Source organism: Crocodylus porosus, unplaced genomic scaffold, assembly GCF_001723895.1.
Source record: "Crocodylus porosus isolate Cpor-Errol unplaced genomic scaffold, CroPor_comp1, whole genome shotgun sequence".
Classification (NCBI taxonomy): Eukaryota; Metazoa; Chordata; order Crocodylia; family Crocodylidae; genus Crocodylus; species Crocodylus porosus.
Window position 1 is genome coordinate 262609541 of NW_017728886.1, and position 20200 is coordinate 262629740.

At 45.6% G+C, this 20200-nt stretch overlaps 1 protein-coding gene across 1 annotated transcript in view; it reads right to left on the reverse strand.

Moving 5' to 3' along the window:
- Positions 1–20200, reverse strand: part of FAM135B (family with sequence similarity 135 member B) — a 228211-nt gene that overhangs the window by 97241 nt on the left and 110770 nt on the right. Inside the window, exons 4-5 of the mRNA XM_019553091.1 lie at positions 14547–14617; positions 12386–12559 (exon numbers count right to left, since the gene is read on the reverse strand). Coding sequence (XP_019408636.1) covers positions 12386–12559; positions 14547–14617 — 245 coding nt within the window. The remainder of the gene's footprint in view (positions 1–12385; positions 12560–14546; positions 14618–20200) is intronic.

Here is a 20200-nt window from a genome sequence, read left to right on the forward strand (position 1 = left end):
TAAACAGGTTGGTTTTCACCCCATTGTCCAAATCGCTGATAAAGAAACTGAACAGCGCAGGCCCAAGGACTGAGCCCTCCTCGGGGACTCCGCTGCCCACTTCCCCCCCGGTTGAATATGACCCGTCCACCACCACCCTCTGAGTACAACCCTTCAGTCAATCTGCAATCCATCTGGCTGTGTAGGCATCAATGCCACAGTAGCCAATTTTTTTTTAATGAGGATGGGATGGGAGATGGTGTCAAAGGCCTTGCTGAAGTCCAGAAAGACTACATTCACGGCAACACCTACATCCATTGCTTTTGTGACCTAATGGATGGGCGGCGGGGTCAGAGCACTGTGGCAGAAAGCCACTTTGGTTTCTCCCCAAAGTCTCTGCCCTGTGACTATGTGTTTAGATGGGCCAGCACAGAGGATTCACACCTCAGCCTCTTTAGGTAACCTGAGCTAGCTGCATTCCTGAGGGAGGGGGAAACCTGCTCCCACTGCCTACAGGACTGGCATCAGCCCCCTGGGTGAGGGCCAGCTACCTGGGGAGCTGGAATCTGCCTGGTAACAGGTGATGTATTTCAAATTGGTTGGCTGACAGCCAACTGGGGCTGACCTCCACTGGACCAGGTGCATGAGGTCACAGGGGCTATATAGGTTGGCGGGGGAGGAGGCTCTCCCTCTTCGGCCATGAGGTGAAGCAGCAGCAAAGCAGGAGAGACAGAGAAGCCTTACCATCTGGACCCAGCTCTCTCTCACCCCACGACTCCAGAGGGGAAACTGGAGAACTCTGGAAGATGCTTGTGAGTAAGCTACTCAATCAGATTAGATATTTAGCTGGCAGTAACACAGATGCGTAATCAAAAGGCTACCTCAGCCACACTGTTTGCTCTTTAGGATTTCTAAGATATTTCTCAATCCTGTACCCTAGTTTCCCCTACCCCTCGTAATCAATAAAATTCTCCTTTTTGACTGGTGTGGGAGACTTATTGAGGGGTGGGTCTAAATTATGCCTAAGAGACCTCTTAGGTCTATGGACTGAGGGAGACTTTACTTTTTGCCCCCTTTACTTGGGGAAGTGTCCCAAGTGCCTGTACTGGGTCGAGTACCCATCGGACTATTAGGCCTGTGTTTCCCCGAGGACACAGGGCCAAGACAGTCCCTTCTCGGGGTGGTGGCGGCGATGTTACCCCCCAGACTAGCGAGTGTGCTCCGGGAGAGGGGTCAGCCAAGCATAAGGCGCCCCTAGGGAGGCATTTGGAGTCTGGAAGGTGGTCGGGAGCAGGGAGGTGGGCGGCTCAACGCAGGAGCGCCCCCTGCTGGCCCGCCACAAGCACCACTACCCACCGCCCTGCACTGCTGCCACTGCATCCCACCCCACCCCAGTCTGTGTCCAGCCCCGTGCCTCCCCACACCTGACACACACCCACCCACACATACCCTACTACACGCACTCATCCACCCAGCCACACAACACACACACCCAGCCACGTGCCACATAACCAGCCACACGCCACACACCCAGCCACGCGCACCGACCTTCCCAGCCACATGCCACACACCCACCCAACCACACCCAGCTATACACACACCCACCCCATACCCAGCCCCACGCCACACACATGTGCCTCACTACTCAGCCTGGCCTGCCTCGTGGTGGGACTTGCATGGTGCCGTACCACTGTCAAAGCAGAGGCAGCGAGGAAGGGAGCAGAGGCTGCAGCTGCAAGCACCCCTGCCCTGTGCACAGACTAGGGGCCACATGCATTCCCTGGGCTCCTGGCACCACGTCTGGAGGGGCCACCTGGCTCCCACGGCCCCACAGCCTGGCCTGGCCTGAGCACAGCCCCTCCCCCTCCCCAGCTGGGATCAGCCCAGCACAGTCTCCCTGGCCCTTTGGGCAGCGATGGCAATGGGGCGCTGTGACCCTCCTCCCCTTCCCAGCCCCTGTGGCCATGTGCTGTGAACCATCCCCCCTGCCTAGTGCGCCCCACAGCCACAGCCACTCTCCATGAGGGGGCATGGCCTCAGGGTGTCATGCAGGGAGCAGGTGTGGAGGGGCATGCCCAGCCCCGAAGCCATGGGCTGCAGCCAATGGGTCCTGCCTATGCACCCTGCGGTCATGCACCAGGCCCCACCACATGCCATGCCCCCACATGGCCATGCACCATGCCCGCAATGCAGGGCCGCAAGCTGCGCCCCTCGCCTCTCCTCCCCCCCACGTGGTGGAGCACACCCTGGTCCCCACTGCTTCTGCCTCCACCTCGCCTGTGTGTCTGTCTGTCAATAAGGCTCTGGGTGGCGCATGCGCAGGTGGCCCAGAGCATCTTGGACACATGGCCAGAAGTGCTACAGCTTTTATTATATTAGAATTTTAAGTTTCATGGTACATTGCTCTGCCTCTGGTATTCCTCCGTGAAGGTGTAAGGAGATGGCAATTAATCTCTCTCAAGTGCTTTGAGACCCCTGGATAGGAGCAACCAACATTTTTATTTTATATATACTGTATACGTTTTCTTAAGGAATTGAATAAATTATTCCCTTTGACCTTGAGCATCAGGAGTGAAAGTCAGCCTGAGTTCTTCAAAATGAATGCATTTGTCAGGGAACTTCCCTTCCCTTTCCCCCACTCCTGGCTTAATCTTAGACCCACAATGAAGTCTGAAAGTAGGAAAGTGGGTGAAGACAACAGAATTGTTTGGTTTTTTAAATGAAAACTTGACACAGGACCAGTCAACCTGCTATTGTGTGACTTTTTAGGTTAGTAGCTTGGAGGGTTTCTATATAAAAAGGAGTTTACTATTTCAGGATATGAGTAAAAAAGGAGAAAGAAAGATAATCCAGAACAAAAACAATTTCTTTTCCCTGAAAATATCTGTAGGGAGCAGAAACACTACAATTTTTTTTTTTTTTTTTTTTTAATTAATGAAGGGTTGCTTTCAATATTTTTTCAGAGAAGTTAAGGTCTTACCTGTATACATATTCCATGCTCTATTTAAATACTGTTAGCTTTAAGAATACTTTTTTGTGTGTTAAATTTGTCCATAGAAAGAGAAAAAGAAATCATTGACTTAATAACACTGGCCATGTGTAGACGAGACAAGAGGGCATGTGCACAAAACTTTAAAGCAAAGCACCAGCCCCCACCTCCGCAGCCCGAAGACCACTCCAACCTCCAGCAGCTCACCCTCATCTCCCCCACCACTGGAGAGGCAGGTAAGTCAGACGTGTGCATGACACGGGGGTTTAAATCGGCCCCAAATTGAAGCTGTGTTTTTAAAAACCCACCACTTCAATTTAGGGCCCCCATTTCATCTATGCACGCCCACTGCTACCCAGACTTCTCTCTATGGTCACTTCAAACAAGAGGATCATTGTTACTCCCTGATATGCACAGGCTGATTCTCTGCCAAGATTCAAGGTGTACCTGGCAATAAAAAGCAGCATAAAGTAATTTGGAGGAATGAAGGTAATGAGGGCTAGAAAATGATATTTAGAGATCTGGTTTAGGAATTGGCTTATAAGTAAAGTAGATATTGCATTAGAACAATGATCCAGGAGAACAGCAGCTGTTGATTAGTTTCTAAAAGCCCATCTGTAACAAAGTTTCATGGTCTCAGCCTTTAAAGCCCACCCTGTCTAGAGCTAGAAGACAAACCAGCTGGGGAAACTGAAAATGTGAACACTTTACCCAAAACATGAGATAAGGTGGCATTAGTTTACTGTGACCAGCTGCAAAGCCCCTGGGATTCCTGGTTCTCACGGATGGACCAAATTAGGAAGCTGGGCACGCTCAAATTAAGACACTAGTAAATGACCAAGTTACGATGTATGCATCTTAACCCTTGATGGGTTTGTGGAAACAAAGACATATACTGACAGTATGACACCCAAAGGAAACCGGTACCCAGAAATGAAGAGTCATCAGAGAAGAAAGAATACAACATAGAAAATGAGGGGTTTCAGAGCAACAGGAGATCCCTGAGGGCGGATCCTGAAGCCACCATGGACAGAGGGCACATCGCCCACCTATCTCACTCACCCCATCAAGGGTGGGGGCAGGGGGAGGATGGGCCTCGGCCCATGACCTCCAAGGCTGCTGACATATGATATTCAAGCAAGAACCACAAGATAGTGCCATGTGCGCCAGGTTTACCATTCTCCTTGAGAAGCCTTCGAAAATGGTAGATAAAAAGAATCAGGAAGAGGAATGGGGGGGGGGGAGGAGGCGTATTTTTCTTGCCTTGCCTGCATTACTCTTATCTGCTATCACTTTGTATCAATAAAATTTGCCTATTACTAGATGGAAGACGTTATGGACAGTCAGAGGGTTTGGGTCCACCCAGAACAAGGTATCTGGGTCATAAATCCAGTGCCAACAGGCAAGTCTAGGAATTAGGAACTCTGACAAAAACTGTCCAGAATATTCAACATTGGCCTAACTTTGTATCTACTGAAGACATTAGGGCCACATGCACACGTGTGGATTTTTGGTTTCCTGGGGACAGCCAGTGGCAGCGCACCTTGTGCCACTGCTGACAAACTCATAAGATGGCACTGGATAAGTCATTCGACCTCTACAGACATCAGTTTTCCTAGCTTCTATTTTCCTCCTTTTTTATTCAAGTGCAATGACGGGGCCACTCATTAATGCATTTCCACTCCCTTATTCTCAAACCTGCTTCATGGCTTCTTCATCTTTAAATCGTTGTGCCCTCTGCCCTTTTTCAGTGAACCTTTCTAACACTTTCTTGGTCTTCCTCTACTCTTTGTCCCAATTGCTTTGGCATATATCATCAAATAGTCTATGCTTTCTGCGTCCCTCCTCAACACATATCCAAATCATTGCACCATCTTCCTTTAATTTCTGTAACAACATTATTTCTTGTTCTAGACATTTCTTATTACTCCCTTATCGTATTCCCATCAACCAATTCATTCTGTAGTATTTTTTAGTCTTTTTTTCATTAGCTTTCTTCATACTTCAGCAGTCTCTATAAATCATAAGGATAAGATTTTTCCAAACGCATTAATTTTTTTCCTTTTTTTTTTTTTTTTTTTATCTAAATGACTTTCACCATCCATATTGTAATGCATATCCAAAATGCATTAGCAGCTTATCTAATTCTTACTTTTATGCTGTCTTTACAATTTCCATTCCTTGACACTTTTTTTTTTTAATTTTATATATTGTTTCCACTTATTCTGGTTCTTGTCCATTTTTGCCCTCTTATTCTTGCTTTCCAGTTCCCCTAATTTTTGTCTTCTCTGTGCTAATCCTTGGTCTGAATTTTCTTATTTCCTAGCTTCGTAGTCAGATATGCTGTGCAACTTATTCTCTGTCAGTCCTATTAAGTTAATGTTATTGCATAATAAAGGGGTTTCACTACCTTTCTGCATAACGTTGCTTCCTCCTATTTCACCCCTCAGCACTAAAGGTATTAGTGCTTCTAGTACTAATCTAAAGCAGCTGTGCATCCTTGTCTTGCTTCTGAACTATTCTGTTTGCTCCTCATCTCCTCTCACCACATGCATTGACTGGCTGGTTACGTTTATGAGCAGCTTGATCTGTTCCCTATACTGTTTACCTGCTTCCAGTGATATGAAGTTTATTTCTTCGTTACTCTTTGGTGCTTTGAGATATAAGAAGCGTCAAGGGTCCAGTGCTAAGTATGAGTGGGTCAGGCAGTCTAGATGAAAGTACTGTACGGTAGACGCATAAGTGTTTGGGCCAGCATGCTCTACAGCTTGATATGTAGTTGGGTGGAGGCATCAAATAGAGTCTCCTGGGGTCTATCCTAGGTCTGGTATTATTCACCTTCTTCATTAATGATTTGGCCAATGGACTGAGTGCATGCGAAGCAAATCTATGGATGACATCAAGTTGGGTGGAGTTTCAGACCCTCTAGGATCCAGAATGACCTGGATGGGTTGGAAAAGCGATCCAAAATAAACCAGATGAAATTCAACAAGGACAAGTGCATAGTTCTGCACACAGGACAAAATAACTGCATGCACAAATACAGGCTGGGGAATGAGTGGGTAGGCTGCAGTACTGCAGAGAAGGACCTGGGGGTTACAGTACACCATAAACTCAATATGAGCCAGCAGTGTGCTATTGTTGCAAGAAAAGTCAACCAAACAGTGAGTTGTCTTAACAGGAATGTCTCTTGCAAATCAAAGGCAGCGATTCTTCCACTCCACTCCATTCAATACTGGCGAGGCCTCACTTGGAGAACTGTGTCCAGCACTGGGCCCCCAACTCTGTGAAGAGAGACTGGAAAGAGTCTAGTACACAACAACAAAAATGATTTGAGGCCTGGGGCTGAAAATGGAAAGGCACAGGAGCTTGGGTAATTTAGTCTGGAGAAGGTAAAGTGAAGTGGGATTTGATTACAGTCTTCAAATACCGGAAGAACGATTACAGAGAAGATGGAGATATGCTTTTCTCTGAGGACATAGGGGACAGGACTAGGAGCACAGCCTCAAGCTTCAGCAGGGAATTTGAAGGTTGGAAATTAGGTGGACTTTTCTGACTAGGAGGGCGGCCAAACACAGGAACAGGCTACTTAGAGAAGTTGAGGAATCCACGTGCTCAGAAACTTTCTAGAGCAGACTTGGCTGGGATGGTTTAGTCAAGAATGATCTTGCCTCGAGCAGGACCTTGTAAGGTACCTTGCAGCCCTACCTCCATACGATGCTGTAATCCTAACCCCAGATGTGGGTAACACTCCTGTCAAAGGCAGTGGGAGTTGTGCCTGAACAGGGGGCTACAAGATTTCTCTTCATTTCCGTTGTTTTAAGAGGGCTGTGGGGTGGAAGGAAGGTCCTGGGTAGAAAGTGGCAAGTGGAAAAATAAAAATCTCCTTCCTTGAAAAAAACAAAAAAAACCAAACCACAACCCAAAAGAGAACACAGGGCTGCCAGCTGTGAGCTGGGGAGGCTCTCAATTTATTTATAGTCATTTCAATGGTTGCTTGTTTGTTTTCAGTTGGGTTACAAATGTGTTCAAATGAATTCCAGGAATTACTGAATATACGATTGAAGAGACTGCGCTGCCAGCTACAGCACCGGATTTCAGCTCCGTGCTAGGGGACGTGTGCTTTTTATGAGCCTTATTTTTATGGATGATGGCAATTTGACAAAGAATAATGGCTCTCAGATGTCTGGAGAGCTCCTGGAGGTTTGAAAGCATAAATCAACTGAAGTTAGGGCATAAGCTTTCACTGGAAGGCAAGCCCACTTGATCCTGCCGCCTGCTCTATTTACAGGCCAGTCGAGCACGTGGGGCTGCCCAGCGTGCCTGGATTCAGGCTTGCATTTCAAAGGTTAATTGCGTGCTGCTGTTCTGTCTTATAAACAGCAGCGCATGCTTACTCCTGTTCAGATGGCACGGCGCAAAGAACCAGGACAGCCCGAAAACCAAATGGCCGCTTTTCCTGCTTTTAGATTCTCTGCAAAACAGACAGGGAGCATGGGTGTGCATGCATGAACATGTGGTCACTCATGTGTGGGTGGGTGGTTTCTTTTATACACCCCCCCGTGGACACAACACCAACACCATGCATCTCCCCCCTCACCTGCTTCCATCCCCAGATGGAACTACGAGGATGAGGGTATTTTCCTTCCAGTCGTGCAAGGCAGTCAGGTCCCCAAAGATGAGCCCCGTTGCTTTCTACACTCAGCTGCAATTTCTGAAGTGCTCCCGAACACCTGGGCAATCAAACCCTGATTTGCATTCCTCTTCCCCCATTCCCCCTTCCCTCGAATTGCTGTTGGCAAAAGCATTCAGTGCTGGCAGTGCCTAGCTGCAATGCAGCAGTGACTGCGGGAGAAGAAGAGTTTACATCTGTGGAGCAGAGCCTGAAGCCCCAGCTGTTTGCAAGTGATGGTCAGGCAAACGCTTCTGGGGACCGGTGGGAAGGAGCTGGATGCTAAGGGGGACATCAGGCAGTGCCGTGGCCTGGGTCAATAGGTCGTCACAAAAAACCCACATGTGCTATGATCCTACATTTCTTCCTGTGTGTAACCCAGGGGGTCTGGGACAGATGTTCCCTAAACCAGTTTGACCCAAATCAGTTCAGTCTGATACTGCATTTAAGCAGGTTTATTTTAAACCCACTTCGGCCTTTTTGCAAGTGGCTTATGTGCACTGAGCACAGGTTTAAACCTGTTTCTGATCACTTAAACCAGTTGATGTGTAACTTGTGTCCCTCGCCCGGCATTTCTAGGCCCTCCCTCAGGGGTAACACTGCCTAGGGCCCCTTGAAAGGAAGCCTCGTTAGCGTAAACCTGGAAGCAGCAGCTCTTCACCAGTGTCTGCCTCGGTTCTTTAAAGATAAATGAAAAGAAACACCACCCAGCTGCTTTCTCTTGTGTTATTGTGTGCCACAGCTAAAGAGAAGCAGTAGTTTTGCCTGGAAGGGCCCATGTGAGTCTTGATCCTTTTGTGCTGCTTCAAAGGGAACCTGCTGTTTAGCTTTAAAGGGCTGTGTGGAGAGCTGATTTAAGGTCACAGAATCAGGTGACGGTCCAGGCCCATATTTATTTCCATAGGTCACTGTGGAGAAATAACCCTTTGGTCCACCTGAATGCAAGAACAGCTTTAGATCCTATTTCCACAGACTCTTCACTAAATACATCCACTCCCCTGTGACTCCAAATGTCCATCCTTCACATGGGCCTGTGAACAAAAATCATCGTACTGGATATTACAAACCAAAGACTGAACCCAGACAGTGGTGTTATGGCTGATCGCAGTTTACCTGCTCTTTGCTACCTCTTAGATGCCATGGGTAATAGCAACCCACCTCCCTTTTGCATGTTTTATTCTTCCACATAATTATCTAGTTCAACTGCCCTTCACCTGTTTTGTAGCCGTTTCTAATAATTTCTCTTTGCTCTACATTTTTAGAGCCATTTTCCCCATGTGAGCGACTTTTCATTTACACAATGGAACATTGTTTTATCCAGCATTTAGCTCCAGCTGTCTCTGCTTCTTTCCCAGACCTGAGGGAGGGCACTTTGGGCATTTTTACATGTGCTCTGGGAGGCTGGGTGCTTTAATTAGACTGGCTTTCCCCTTAGGGAATGGTTACAAACTCCTGGAAGACTGTTTCAGCCTCAACATTAGGAAATACTTCTTCACAGCTAGGGTGTCCAGACTGTGGATTAAGCTCCCTTCAGAGGTGGTGCAATGGCCTACCCTGGAGAGCTTCAAGGGGAGACTGGATGGTCACCTCGCTGGGGTCACTTGACCCCAGTTGTCTTTCCTGCTTGGTGTAGGGGGACTGGCCCCGCTGATCTTGGGAGGTCCCTTCCAGCCCTTACAATCTATCAAAGTGCCCAGAGAGTCGCACGTATCAGTATCCCCATGCTGAAAAAATGACAGTGGGGTGCTTTAATGAAGGCTCAAATGAACATTGGTTAAAGCATCCCTGCTGCCACTTTTCAGCCCAAGGATGCTGATACGTATGATGCTGGAGTCTGCTGGAGCGTGGTAATTATGCAATTAATCGAGTCTGCTCTGACGTTAAATAACATAATTCATCAAGTCTGCTCTGATGTTATATAACATATTAATTGAGTTTGTTCTGATGCATTCCAATTACAGAGCTTCGGAGCAGCCTCAGTGCATGTGTATAGGTGCCCATTGCGCCCAACAGCTTGTCTAACATCTCTCCCAATTATTCCAGTGGTCCAAAGATATTACCGAAATCAGTCAATTAACATAAACCACCTCGCTTCTCATCTATTTCCTGGACCATCACGGCTACAATAATACTCCAAACTGAACACAGCTTTTACTAACCGAGGTTATTGAACCTTGGTTACTGCCAGAGGTGCTAAAGACATGAATACCACACTTCCTTCAGTAACTGAGAGGGCATCTCAAAGTATCAAAACTGATCTAGTAATTAATAAATCAGGACTTAACCAGGCCAAAGTAATATTTTGAAAGGCCTGAGCTGCTCTCCAGCTGAGCGCCTACAGTCCTTTGCTTATGCCTACCCTAATGTCAACAGCTAACAGCGGAAGATCTTTACCCTGAAATACTGTACCCTTTTAGGACATACTCATCCTTCTACGAAAGGGGTCCCTGACATCTGGTGGCTGATGGAGGGAGAAAGGTAGTATTTCCTGAGTTATAACCAAGGCAGGAGAGGATGGATTTTGGGAGCCAGAGCAGTCCTGGGCAAGGTAGCATAGGAAAAGCTGGGGCGGGGGCGGGATTATGGATAGATACTGTTATTTCTTCCATTCTCGGACAAAAGACTTTAGGGTGGCAGTGAGTTTGGACGTGATACAGCATGTGAATAGAGCTTGCAAAACACATTTGGAAGAGTGAGAATTGGTTTCCAGATAAGCATAGTGTGCAATCAACTGCATGCATATATTCAGATAAGCAATATAAAAGGTAGACGTGTAGACGCCGTTAAGAAAACCTGAGATCACTAGCAAACTAAGCATGAATAGACAACAACAACAACAAAAAAACGGACATGCATTCCAGCTTTGGCAAATTAAAGGCTTTGCTTTTCTTTGTGCTTTTTTTGCTTTTTTTTTTTTTAGTAGGCTGTGACAAGATGGAATTTATGATCAAAAAGTTTCTGGGGCTTTGTGAAGAGAATGCCCTCCTTTCAGATCAAAACTCGTGCTATCCAGCTTTTTTCACAATCATCCCCAGCTTTCCCCAGTGACCTGCAAAGCTGAACCTGCCTACACAGAAGAGCTCTGAGCCACTGGGAAAGAATACTGATTTTAATAGGCTGCTTCTGTCTCTGAATACACCAGGCAAAGGAGGTGCTTTCATGCGATTTACCCTGATTTATGGTTGAAGAATTTATGATTGGGTTTCTAGATGTTTATCAAGAGGGAGATAAATCTACAATATTGCACTTTGAAATTATTGTTATTATTGACATAATCAAATAGGGCTTTATATCGCGCTGTCAAACATTTCCATTCCACTTCATAAAGAAAACCCAGTGCGGAAACATTGCGGTCTTCATAAATGTCCAAACAATCATATTGTAAGAGCGGAGGTAGTAATCCAGCTATAGAACAGTTGTTCCGCGTGTGTTTTTTCTCTGATAGTAATAACCCCACTTTGAAAGATCCTTTCATTAGAAGATATAACACACCACTAAGCCTGATAACTACTGTTGTTCTGTCCACTTTCAAATAACGGGGCACCCAGGCATTAAAGTCATCCTAGCAAAAGGATCAGAAGAGGACACTGTGTGAGACCATTGAACAGCCAACATACAACAGCAGTCACCTACCAGCAGAGCTAGCAACTACTTACAACTATCTAATAGGATCGGTCTAATAAAAGGTATCAGATTTACCCCAAGAACCTTGTCTGCTATAACTATCCATGGTACTTATATGGTTCCTAACACTGTGGTGTACGAGCGCCTCTCAACCTCAATCAGCATTTGTTATCACAATACCCACTGCATTATTGGAGGCATTTATTATTGCCTCCATTTAAATATGGAACACAGATGGCATAAAGGCCATTTCTACAAAGGTATTTTGTAGGCATGACCCCTACTTAGGCATCTAACCAATTTGTTTCAATGACAGCGAGTAGAGGCTGGGAATAAGCGATTTTCCCGGAGTTCCCCAGGAAGCTTGTGGCAGAGAAAAGAATTAAACTTGCATCACCCATGCCTTAATCCAGAGAGTAACTACTGACCAAGTGTGAGCACCATACAAGGGAACAGTCTCCTGACTCAGCTGTACCATCATTTGAACCTGGCCAGAATAGAAAACAAATCACATCACAACCAGCCCTACTTGATTTGAAAAACTTCTGAATTATTTTCTTCTTATTTTGAAGCAGGTGTTAAATTGCAGCTAGATCTCCCCTCCAGCAGTTGTTATCACACACAACATAGTAAAACTCAGATTCTGCCAAGAAGGAACTTTTCTCTGGTCATTCATCAGTTGAACTGAACTAACACGCTCTCATGGCCTCCCTACCAGAATATCACATTACTGATTAAAGCGGTGCTGAATGGGGGTCTATTGGAGAGCAGGACTCTACCATGTTCAGTAATTATAAACCAATCGTGAAAGACAGTGTTAGCTCTGCATTGCTTTCAGTTCAGGGAGAAAAAATGGACAAAATATGGAGAAGAGCAAACTTACTCCAAACACCACTGAAGTCCAAGGGAGCTCATCCATGGGCTTTGAATAAGGCCCTGAGTGACTTGTCATAGTTCATGCAGGAAGTCTGTTGCAAAGCCAACAGAGCCAAATTTCCTGAATCTTAGTCCAGAAAAGCACAAGACCATCTATCCTTCCTTAGCCACACTGGCTACTAGCAAACATTTGCAAGAACACGCTCCTACCGATACAGCCATCCCCATTCCCTTCTGCCTTTTACCTGATCAGCGGTTGGTGTAATGCTACCAGTGAGGCATGCACGGTAACAGAGATCACCGACAGGTGGAAATAGTCGAACATGACGGGAACATGGTGGTGCAGGCCTCTCTTTGGGTGGAAGTGAAGACACAGAGTGCGGCTGCTGATCACTGGGATGGCAGGAACATCTCTCAGCCTGAAGGAGAGGTTTACAGGGGTCAGCAAAGCTGGGAGGGGGTCATGATTTGTAACATCATTCAAAGCAGCAAAATGGGGAGATGGCAACATGCACTGAACTCAAGTACTTCCTGGTAGCCCTCCCAGTCACCGGAGTGCTTACTCCATTGAAGTGCTTATCTCTTCATTGTACTTGTAAGGAGTAGAAGTGTAAAGATTACGAAGCTCCTGAAAGGCAACAAACCACAGGAGATGATAGGAAGCAGGGGCCCCATTTGGGTCTCCTTGACAAACCGTTCACTGCTGCCTTCAACTCCTAATCACACCAGAGGAAAGTGCTTGGGGGTGTTTGAGACCAGTGGGAAGGCGTGCATATCAACAGAGTGTGCAGGTAATTCAAATGGCACTAACCAGAATTTAATACCAGAAGTGAAGGGTAGCACAAAACAGCCTGCTTTTCCTCAGGGCAACTAAGGGATAGGCGTGTTATTGCAGGGCATTGAAAACCACCCAGAGCATCCTTGGAGATGACTGACACTTTCCTGGGGTCAAAAGCAATCAGGACTCTTGTAGTAGAGATGGTATCTTTTATTAAACCAAAAAAAACCCCGAACTTTTTTTTTTTCCTGCAAACATCTTGTTGGTCTAATAAGAAGATAACATGTCTACTACAAGTCCTGATTGCTTTTTCCTCTAGACCGGTACAGGTACAACCTGGATACCTCTCTTGGGGTCAAGACACTCTCCCTAGAACAGACTGTCTGACCTGGGAAATAACTCGAGTGGCTCTTCATGTGGAGAGAAGACAATAATTAGTAGCTTTCAGCCTGCTTGTGAAGATAAATAATCCACGCCTGCAAAAACCACTTTGTGTATTGGCCTCCTGTGGTTATTATATCTGATTTTCATTCCAGTCCACACCTAAAACAGCAGTCTGGATAAATAGGGACACTTGCAGGCTGAGCGCTGGAGTTGGCAGGGGCGCACTTTTTTTGTCCCTTCTGCAATTTCCTTTAATGCAATATTTGCTACTCTCACAGACCCCGTGAAACCCTTCCGGGTGCATTTCTCTTCGCTCTCAGTTTAGCCTTGAAAAGGGCATTGAAGTTTGACATGAGTGGTGCACAAGCCCGTCTCAGCGGAGCCCCAGCCTTCAGCGGAGGATTTCACACTGGAAGGTGCATTTTCATTTGAATGAACTGGTGTTTCAGACAACAAAGTAGTACAAACCTGGCCATTCTCCACACCTCTTTTAGAAGAAAATGAAGACTGGCATTTAAATTTAAAGAGCTGTTAGTCTGAACTCAGGCAGAAGGCAAGGTCGATCTGAACCTCATAGACCAAGTCAGAGATGCATAAGCTTTTGCAAACAGCTGCTTCATCAGATGCTGTGAAGGGACTGCCCCTTTACATCTCCGCATCTCTGACTTGGTAACATTTAAAGTTAGAACCATCAAGTTTTAACAGATTTTCCTGATGAGCAGCCAACTAACACATACCAAGCAGATACCAATCTGCTACATGGAAATGATGCAGATTTAGGGCCTAACATTTCCACCTGTTCTTCCACAGCCCTCCTGCCATTGAGGGGGATTTATATTGAATTGCAATGGTTTCAGCTCTCAAAGAAAAGGCAAAATGCTAAGGCTCCAAAGTAATGCATGATGGAAGCCGTTTGTTTCTCAGAGGAGAGAGACCCCTGCAGCGATAGCACTTAAGTACCTGGCGTGGAGGATTGCTTTGCTCAGCCACAGACTTGCCTCCCACTGAGTTCAAAGGTAGCAAAGTTGGGATAGTGTACTGCAAATGCAGAACTTCTTATTGCAAAGAAAGGAGCAAGAGACAGAAAGAACAGGCAGCGGTCCCTCCTCCGAGGGAGCATGAAGGCAAATCAGAGATATCCATTTTTCCATAAGATCCTTTACCTTCTATCAAATTCATGTTATCAATATGGGAGAAAAAAGAAAGCCCCAACAATATCAACTGAGCTTCTCAATGGCACTTACAGCTGCTCACTATCAGTAAAGTGCAGGTCCAACTTGAGCTGAAAATCGGCTTCGCTTAACGCATCTTCCACCTACAAAAGGAAAGCAGAGCTGAGTCAACGTCATAAATCACACAAAGCCCAAGTGCAAAGGAATATATCTATTTTCCCTGACAAAGCAAATGCAAAGACTTACAGCATAAAAAAAACCCCAAAACAATCCCTGATGAATGGCATAAATAAGACATCTGGGCAAGAGAACTATTTTTCTGGCACAAAAGAAGGGAGAGCCCCTGCTTGGGTTGAGAAATCTCCATACAAATTCACTTTGGGATGAAACTGAAATAAGTCGGGTTTCAGAGCCGGAGAAGCATCACTAAATGGGACACACGGACGTCACTTCTGGATTCTGAACCAGTTCAGAGGTGTTTTGAGATCAAACGCTTTGGCTGAAGTCCATCGTACTCAAAACGTAGTCCAGGCATGCTTATTCTGCAGTATCCCGAAATTTGAGGGGCGTGGGAAACCATGGTCTTTATCAGATAAAATCATTATTATTTATTCATACCGAGATAGTACCTATGACCTTCCAGCACGGATCGGCCTGTAATGCTCAACAAAGACACAGGCTCTGCCCAAAGACCTAACCGCCTATACAAGTTAGAGACAGAAAAAGCTCTGTTATCTCCTTAAGTCCAAATCCTCTCAGGGAAAGATTGCTTCCCACAAAACTTTTTAAATACATTCTCATATTTAACTTCAGATGTTCCAAATAAAGGGAAGCCCTATTGCTTCACTACAGTTAGGTTTGGGGAAACCAATGGCCACATTTCCATTTGTGTTCATATGGACTTGTGGTGCTCAGCCAATAACTATTGCAGAGTTCAATTATTAGAGCTGAAACAACCAGAAGTTAAGAGGTTATTGCTGCTAATGAAACCATCATGGTTAGGCTTCACAGGTAATGTGCCTGGGACCCAAATGGAGAGCGGGAAGACTCATATTGCTCAGAGCCACTGATTCTCTTTGGGAACTGAGGAGGAAAGCACTTTTTTGGATCACATTTGGATTTTCCCCCTCAAACAAAACTTGAAGGATGAGCTGTGTCTTTTTTAAGTGAAAGGTTAGAGTCTGTAAAATCTTTGTGTACATGTGGCTGGACCAAAAAAGAAATAGCAAAGATGCCAGATCTGGCCTATTTGCATACTGATCGGTTCCCTGGTAAACCAGGCTCACCGTCAGGGAAATTTCCCTCGTGTTATTATTAAGGAAAATAGTTTCATTCAGTCTTATATGCTAGGACACACAGCAAGCTGTCAGTTATTGTCAATTTTCCATAGAAAGGATAGCTTTCATGAAAAGCCTTACAGTTTAATACAATTATAAGCAATTATAAGAGCCGAAAATACAATTTAAAGAATGGAAACAGAACCATGTCATCCAACCGCTGTCTGGTTCGTGTTTCCTGAATCCTTTTTCTTAGGCAGCAATGCAAAGCAAGCAGAATTTAAAACCAGCTCATTTGATAGTGAAATCCCACCCATTTTGGAGGCAGGTTTAACATAGCACGGCAGTGCTGTACAATACTGGACAACAGAAAACAAAGAAGGCAGGACAGGTACTCCTTACTTAATGTTGTCCCGGTCCACATTGTTTCATTATTACATCACTGATCTATTAGAGAACATACTCATTTAAAGGCTCACGGTGTTTGGTTATGATGTTCTTCAGCTGCCGCCTGCTAGTAGGTGACTCCTGCGATGCAACTGGATTTGCTTAACATCGTTTCACTTAAAGTTGCATTTTTCGAGAACGTAACTACAACATTAAGCAAATAAAAGCTGTATCAGAAAGTGGGCACTGCCCTCTTGGATGGATGAGGATCTGCTTACCAGTGTATCAGGCACCCCACAGCTACCCTACTGCTTAGAGGAGGTGTTTTGCACCCTGCTGCAAGAGGCCTTGTATCGGTAACTCATTACAGCATCAAGCCTACTCAGGCAAGCATGATTCAAATAACAGCGTGCAAAACATGCTTCAGCTGAATTTTGCAAAGGTAAAACTTTACCCGGTTGATTTTTTGAGGGGGAAGATCATTTAGCATTCTGCGAGGCGTTTGCTTTGTCATAAATAATCAAAGAGGCATCTTGCCTCTTCCAAAATAATCAGGTCTTCTGCAAGGAAGGACATGACAGCTCATGGTGGGAACAAAGAAAGAACTCCAGTCTTGGTGTACTGAATGTCTCTCCTGGTTTGTGTATGTGTCCTGAGGCACCCGGGAGCAGAGTTATCAAAATATGAAGTGATTTTTTGCTTTAATCCATTGCGACTAAAATCCTGAAAATCAGAGTAACAAATAACCCCCTTGGAATTATGGTCTGAATTGAAATTAAGAATGCAATCCATGCATAGTGACTTAAGACAGACACATCCCTGAGAGATGTGGAAGAAACTTAGGTCCTTTCCCTGAATGGTGTTAAGTATCCATAATCCTGGAGAAAAATCAACAGACGTTATGGACGGGGAACCTTATTAAGAGCCCAGTTTAGTGAGGTGCTGAGGTCTGACAGTGCTGGGAGATTTGGGGGTGGAAGACTCTTGGACTAAAGCTTCCCATGTAACAGAGAACAGCTCCATTTCAAACGGTCCAATTCAAAGTCTGTTTGGCTACCGCAGTGTTGGGTATGGTATAAGACCTTGCGTCTTGTCACAATAAGGAATCACACCACTCCTTAAACAGGAAGAAAGTTTCCCCACACACACACTTCCTGGGCTTGATTTGTGAAAGAAAGAATTGAGAAGTCAAAGCACTGTTTAAAATAAATAAAACAAATGGGTGGATCCAGGATTTTATAAAGGGAGGTGCAGGACCAGTGCTGCAGGGGTGGCTTCACCCCCCACTCCTCACCTCACCCACGCTGATGTGGGAAGACCACACCAGGGGAGCAGCAGCAGCAGGGTATTTTTTTTAAGTCCCAGAGTCAGGTATGAATGTCCACCCCTTGCTCTTGGCACTCGCCTACATCTGTGTTCAACGGCATATCCCCTTCACTCCCTCCACCTGCCATTGCTCTCTCCCTGCACAGCCCGCTGGAGGGGGGCACGGGTGGCCCTGGAGCTCCCCACATCTCTGGGGCAGCGGTGGGCAGTGCGGGAGGGAGGAGACATGCCCCTGAACATAGAGGGAAAAGGGGATTGGGGACTTGAAGAAAAATCCCCACACCTGCTTCTGCACCAGGGAACACACCTGGCAGCAGAGTTGCATTCATTACATAGATATGCTGTTTCGGCATGTCTTTCTTCGTGCTGCTTACTGAGCCCATTAGCACCACAGGCGCATCACCCTTTACAGAAAAATAATTTGCAGTGGCCATCCCACAATGTGAGGAGCTAAGATTTTGATGATTCATTTCCCAGTCACCCCTATGAAATTATACTGTCCTTAATGAAGCAGTACTGGGGCTAGGATGTCCATTTCCGTGTTTCTAATTTAACAACTATAATTTCCTCACAGCATGATAGGGAGTCTAATTTTTTTTTTGCATCAGCAAAATCTGGAGAATAAGCCTTAAGCTTAGTACCCGTTGACTTGAAACCTTTTCAGGAACCATCATTAAGATACGCTTCAGAGAAGACTTCCATATACCTCGTCTGGCTAAAGTGAAGTATGCAGTATGGCCTCACTTTTGAAAAGCTGTAGTTTGACTTCTTAAGTCACTTGTGTGGCCATCTACAAATTCTCTGGACTGTGTGTCAAGGAGCCCAGGTGGGAAATGGGAATCGATGTTTATGTTGGTAATTTCTGGGCTTGGAAACTGTGGGACTGTGCAGTTTAGCACTGGGGTAGGTTAGTTGGTATTTGCCTCTCTGAAACATCCGAAATAGGCTAAGCTGAAGACAGTACACTGAACACCTGTGGGGAGGTTTCTTTCCTTGCAATACAGGGTGAGGATATTCTGCTAGGATCATGTGGACATATCTCTAACGAATGCTTTCCAATTGCAAGCACCTGAACTGGCCATACCTTTCTCTCCACCATAGCCCACACAAAGCATACATCTTAGTCTGATGAAGGCAGACATACCTGCCCTATCTAAAGTCATCGACCTTCTTAGATCATATATGGATGCCCAATAGTATACGAGAGGCAAGAGGTCTGGCTATGCATCGCAGTCGTCCCTTATCACTTTACTTTCTAAGGTTTGCACTCTACAGACTAATTAAATCAGAGATGTGTGTATATATATATATATTTTTTTATTAATATATTTCATGTTCCAGGTCAAATCAGGCAAATCAGTTACAAATCATATCAACTGAGCAGAACTCAATCGTTCCAAAAACCTTATCGATTGAGCAGGCAGAACTCAATCATTGTAAACACCATGCCTGGACCTACAACCAGAAAGCATCCTTCATCCCAGGCTCTCACCCTGGGACTTCAGATACTCCCAAATCCATTGGCAGGCATCCTATGTGCCAGCAGAAGCCTACTTTGTGGGATGTTATGGAGAGACTACAGAAGCAGCACTTCTGAATAGAAAGCGGTGATTAGAATATATGGAGCAGGGAAAGGGGAGGAGAAAAGAGGGGGCTGCTGGGAGAAGCAAAGTGGGTAGGGCAAAGAAAAAACAGAGCAGTTAACTCGCTGAGGGACACAGGGATTACAAAAGCTGATCTAGTTAATGCACTAAGCATCTGTAATCTTGGTTTAGACCAGTAGGAGCAAACCTTCTCTGTAGGTGCGCCACAGATTAAGCTCTGTACCCTCTTCGAGTGCCACTCTGATCCCTTTCTCCTGCTGCTCTACTTGATGACCCCTTCCTTATTTCCCATTGTGCTGTCTGCTCTCTCCCCGGTCTGCCATGAGCCACGTGCAGACTGCCGGTGCCACTTGTTCTGCAATTTCCCATTCAAGTTGTTTTTTAAAGTTTTCATTGGGTGAGAACAGCTGCTCTGAGGTCGTCAATGGGATGTCCAGGGACGTTAAACTGTTCTGCCAAAGGATTGTCTTTCTTGAATTTATGTTGGATTGGTGTTTTATTCTTAAACATAGGGATCCCCCCATCTGTCCAACGTAGACAGCAGGGAGGCACTGTAAACAGATGAGGGCTTATAGGACATTGGTAGAGGAACAGGTGAACGAACTTCTAATGGGATAAGCCATATTATTTAGCTGAGTGATGATGTGGTCTGTGTTGATGAGGGGCACAGCTGGAATCGGTCCAGAGCAAGGTCTGGTGCCTTGTTGAGAATAGGTTCAGACTTCTCCAGTCCTGCTGGAGAGACCATTTGAGATTGGGGAGCTCAGAGCAGGAATCCTGTATTGTAAGAGTAGGAATCCTTGCTCTCTAAGTTATTCATCCTGGTCGGTGGGATCTGTCTAGCAGCACATTCTCCTACAAAATCAAAGAATCAAGCCTTCTCAGATATGATAGCAAAGGGGGTAAAACCCCAAATTATTTTAAAGAAGCATTTAAATGGCAAAAGGTGGCCTGAGTGCTCTCCCTGGATGGATAATTGGGCACATCTACCTATAGTGCAGAACTAAAAAGATCTGTTTCCATATTTAAGTTTTTCTAGGGTTATGTAAATAGAGCAGGAGGAGAGAATCTCACCCAGATCTCTGTTGTTACTTTTTTCATACCAAGGACTTTGTCAACAGCTTCTCCCCCC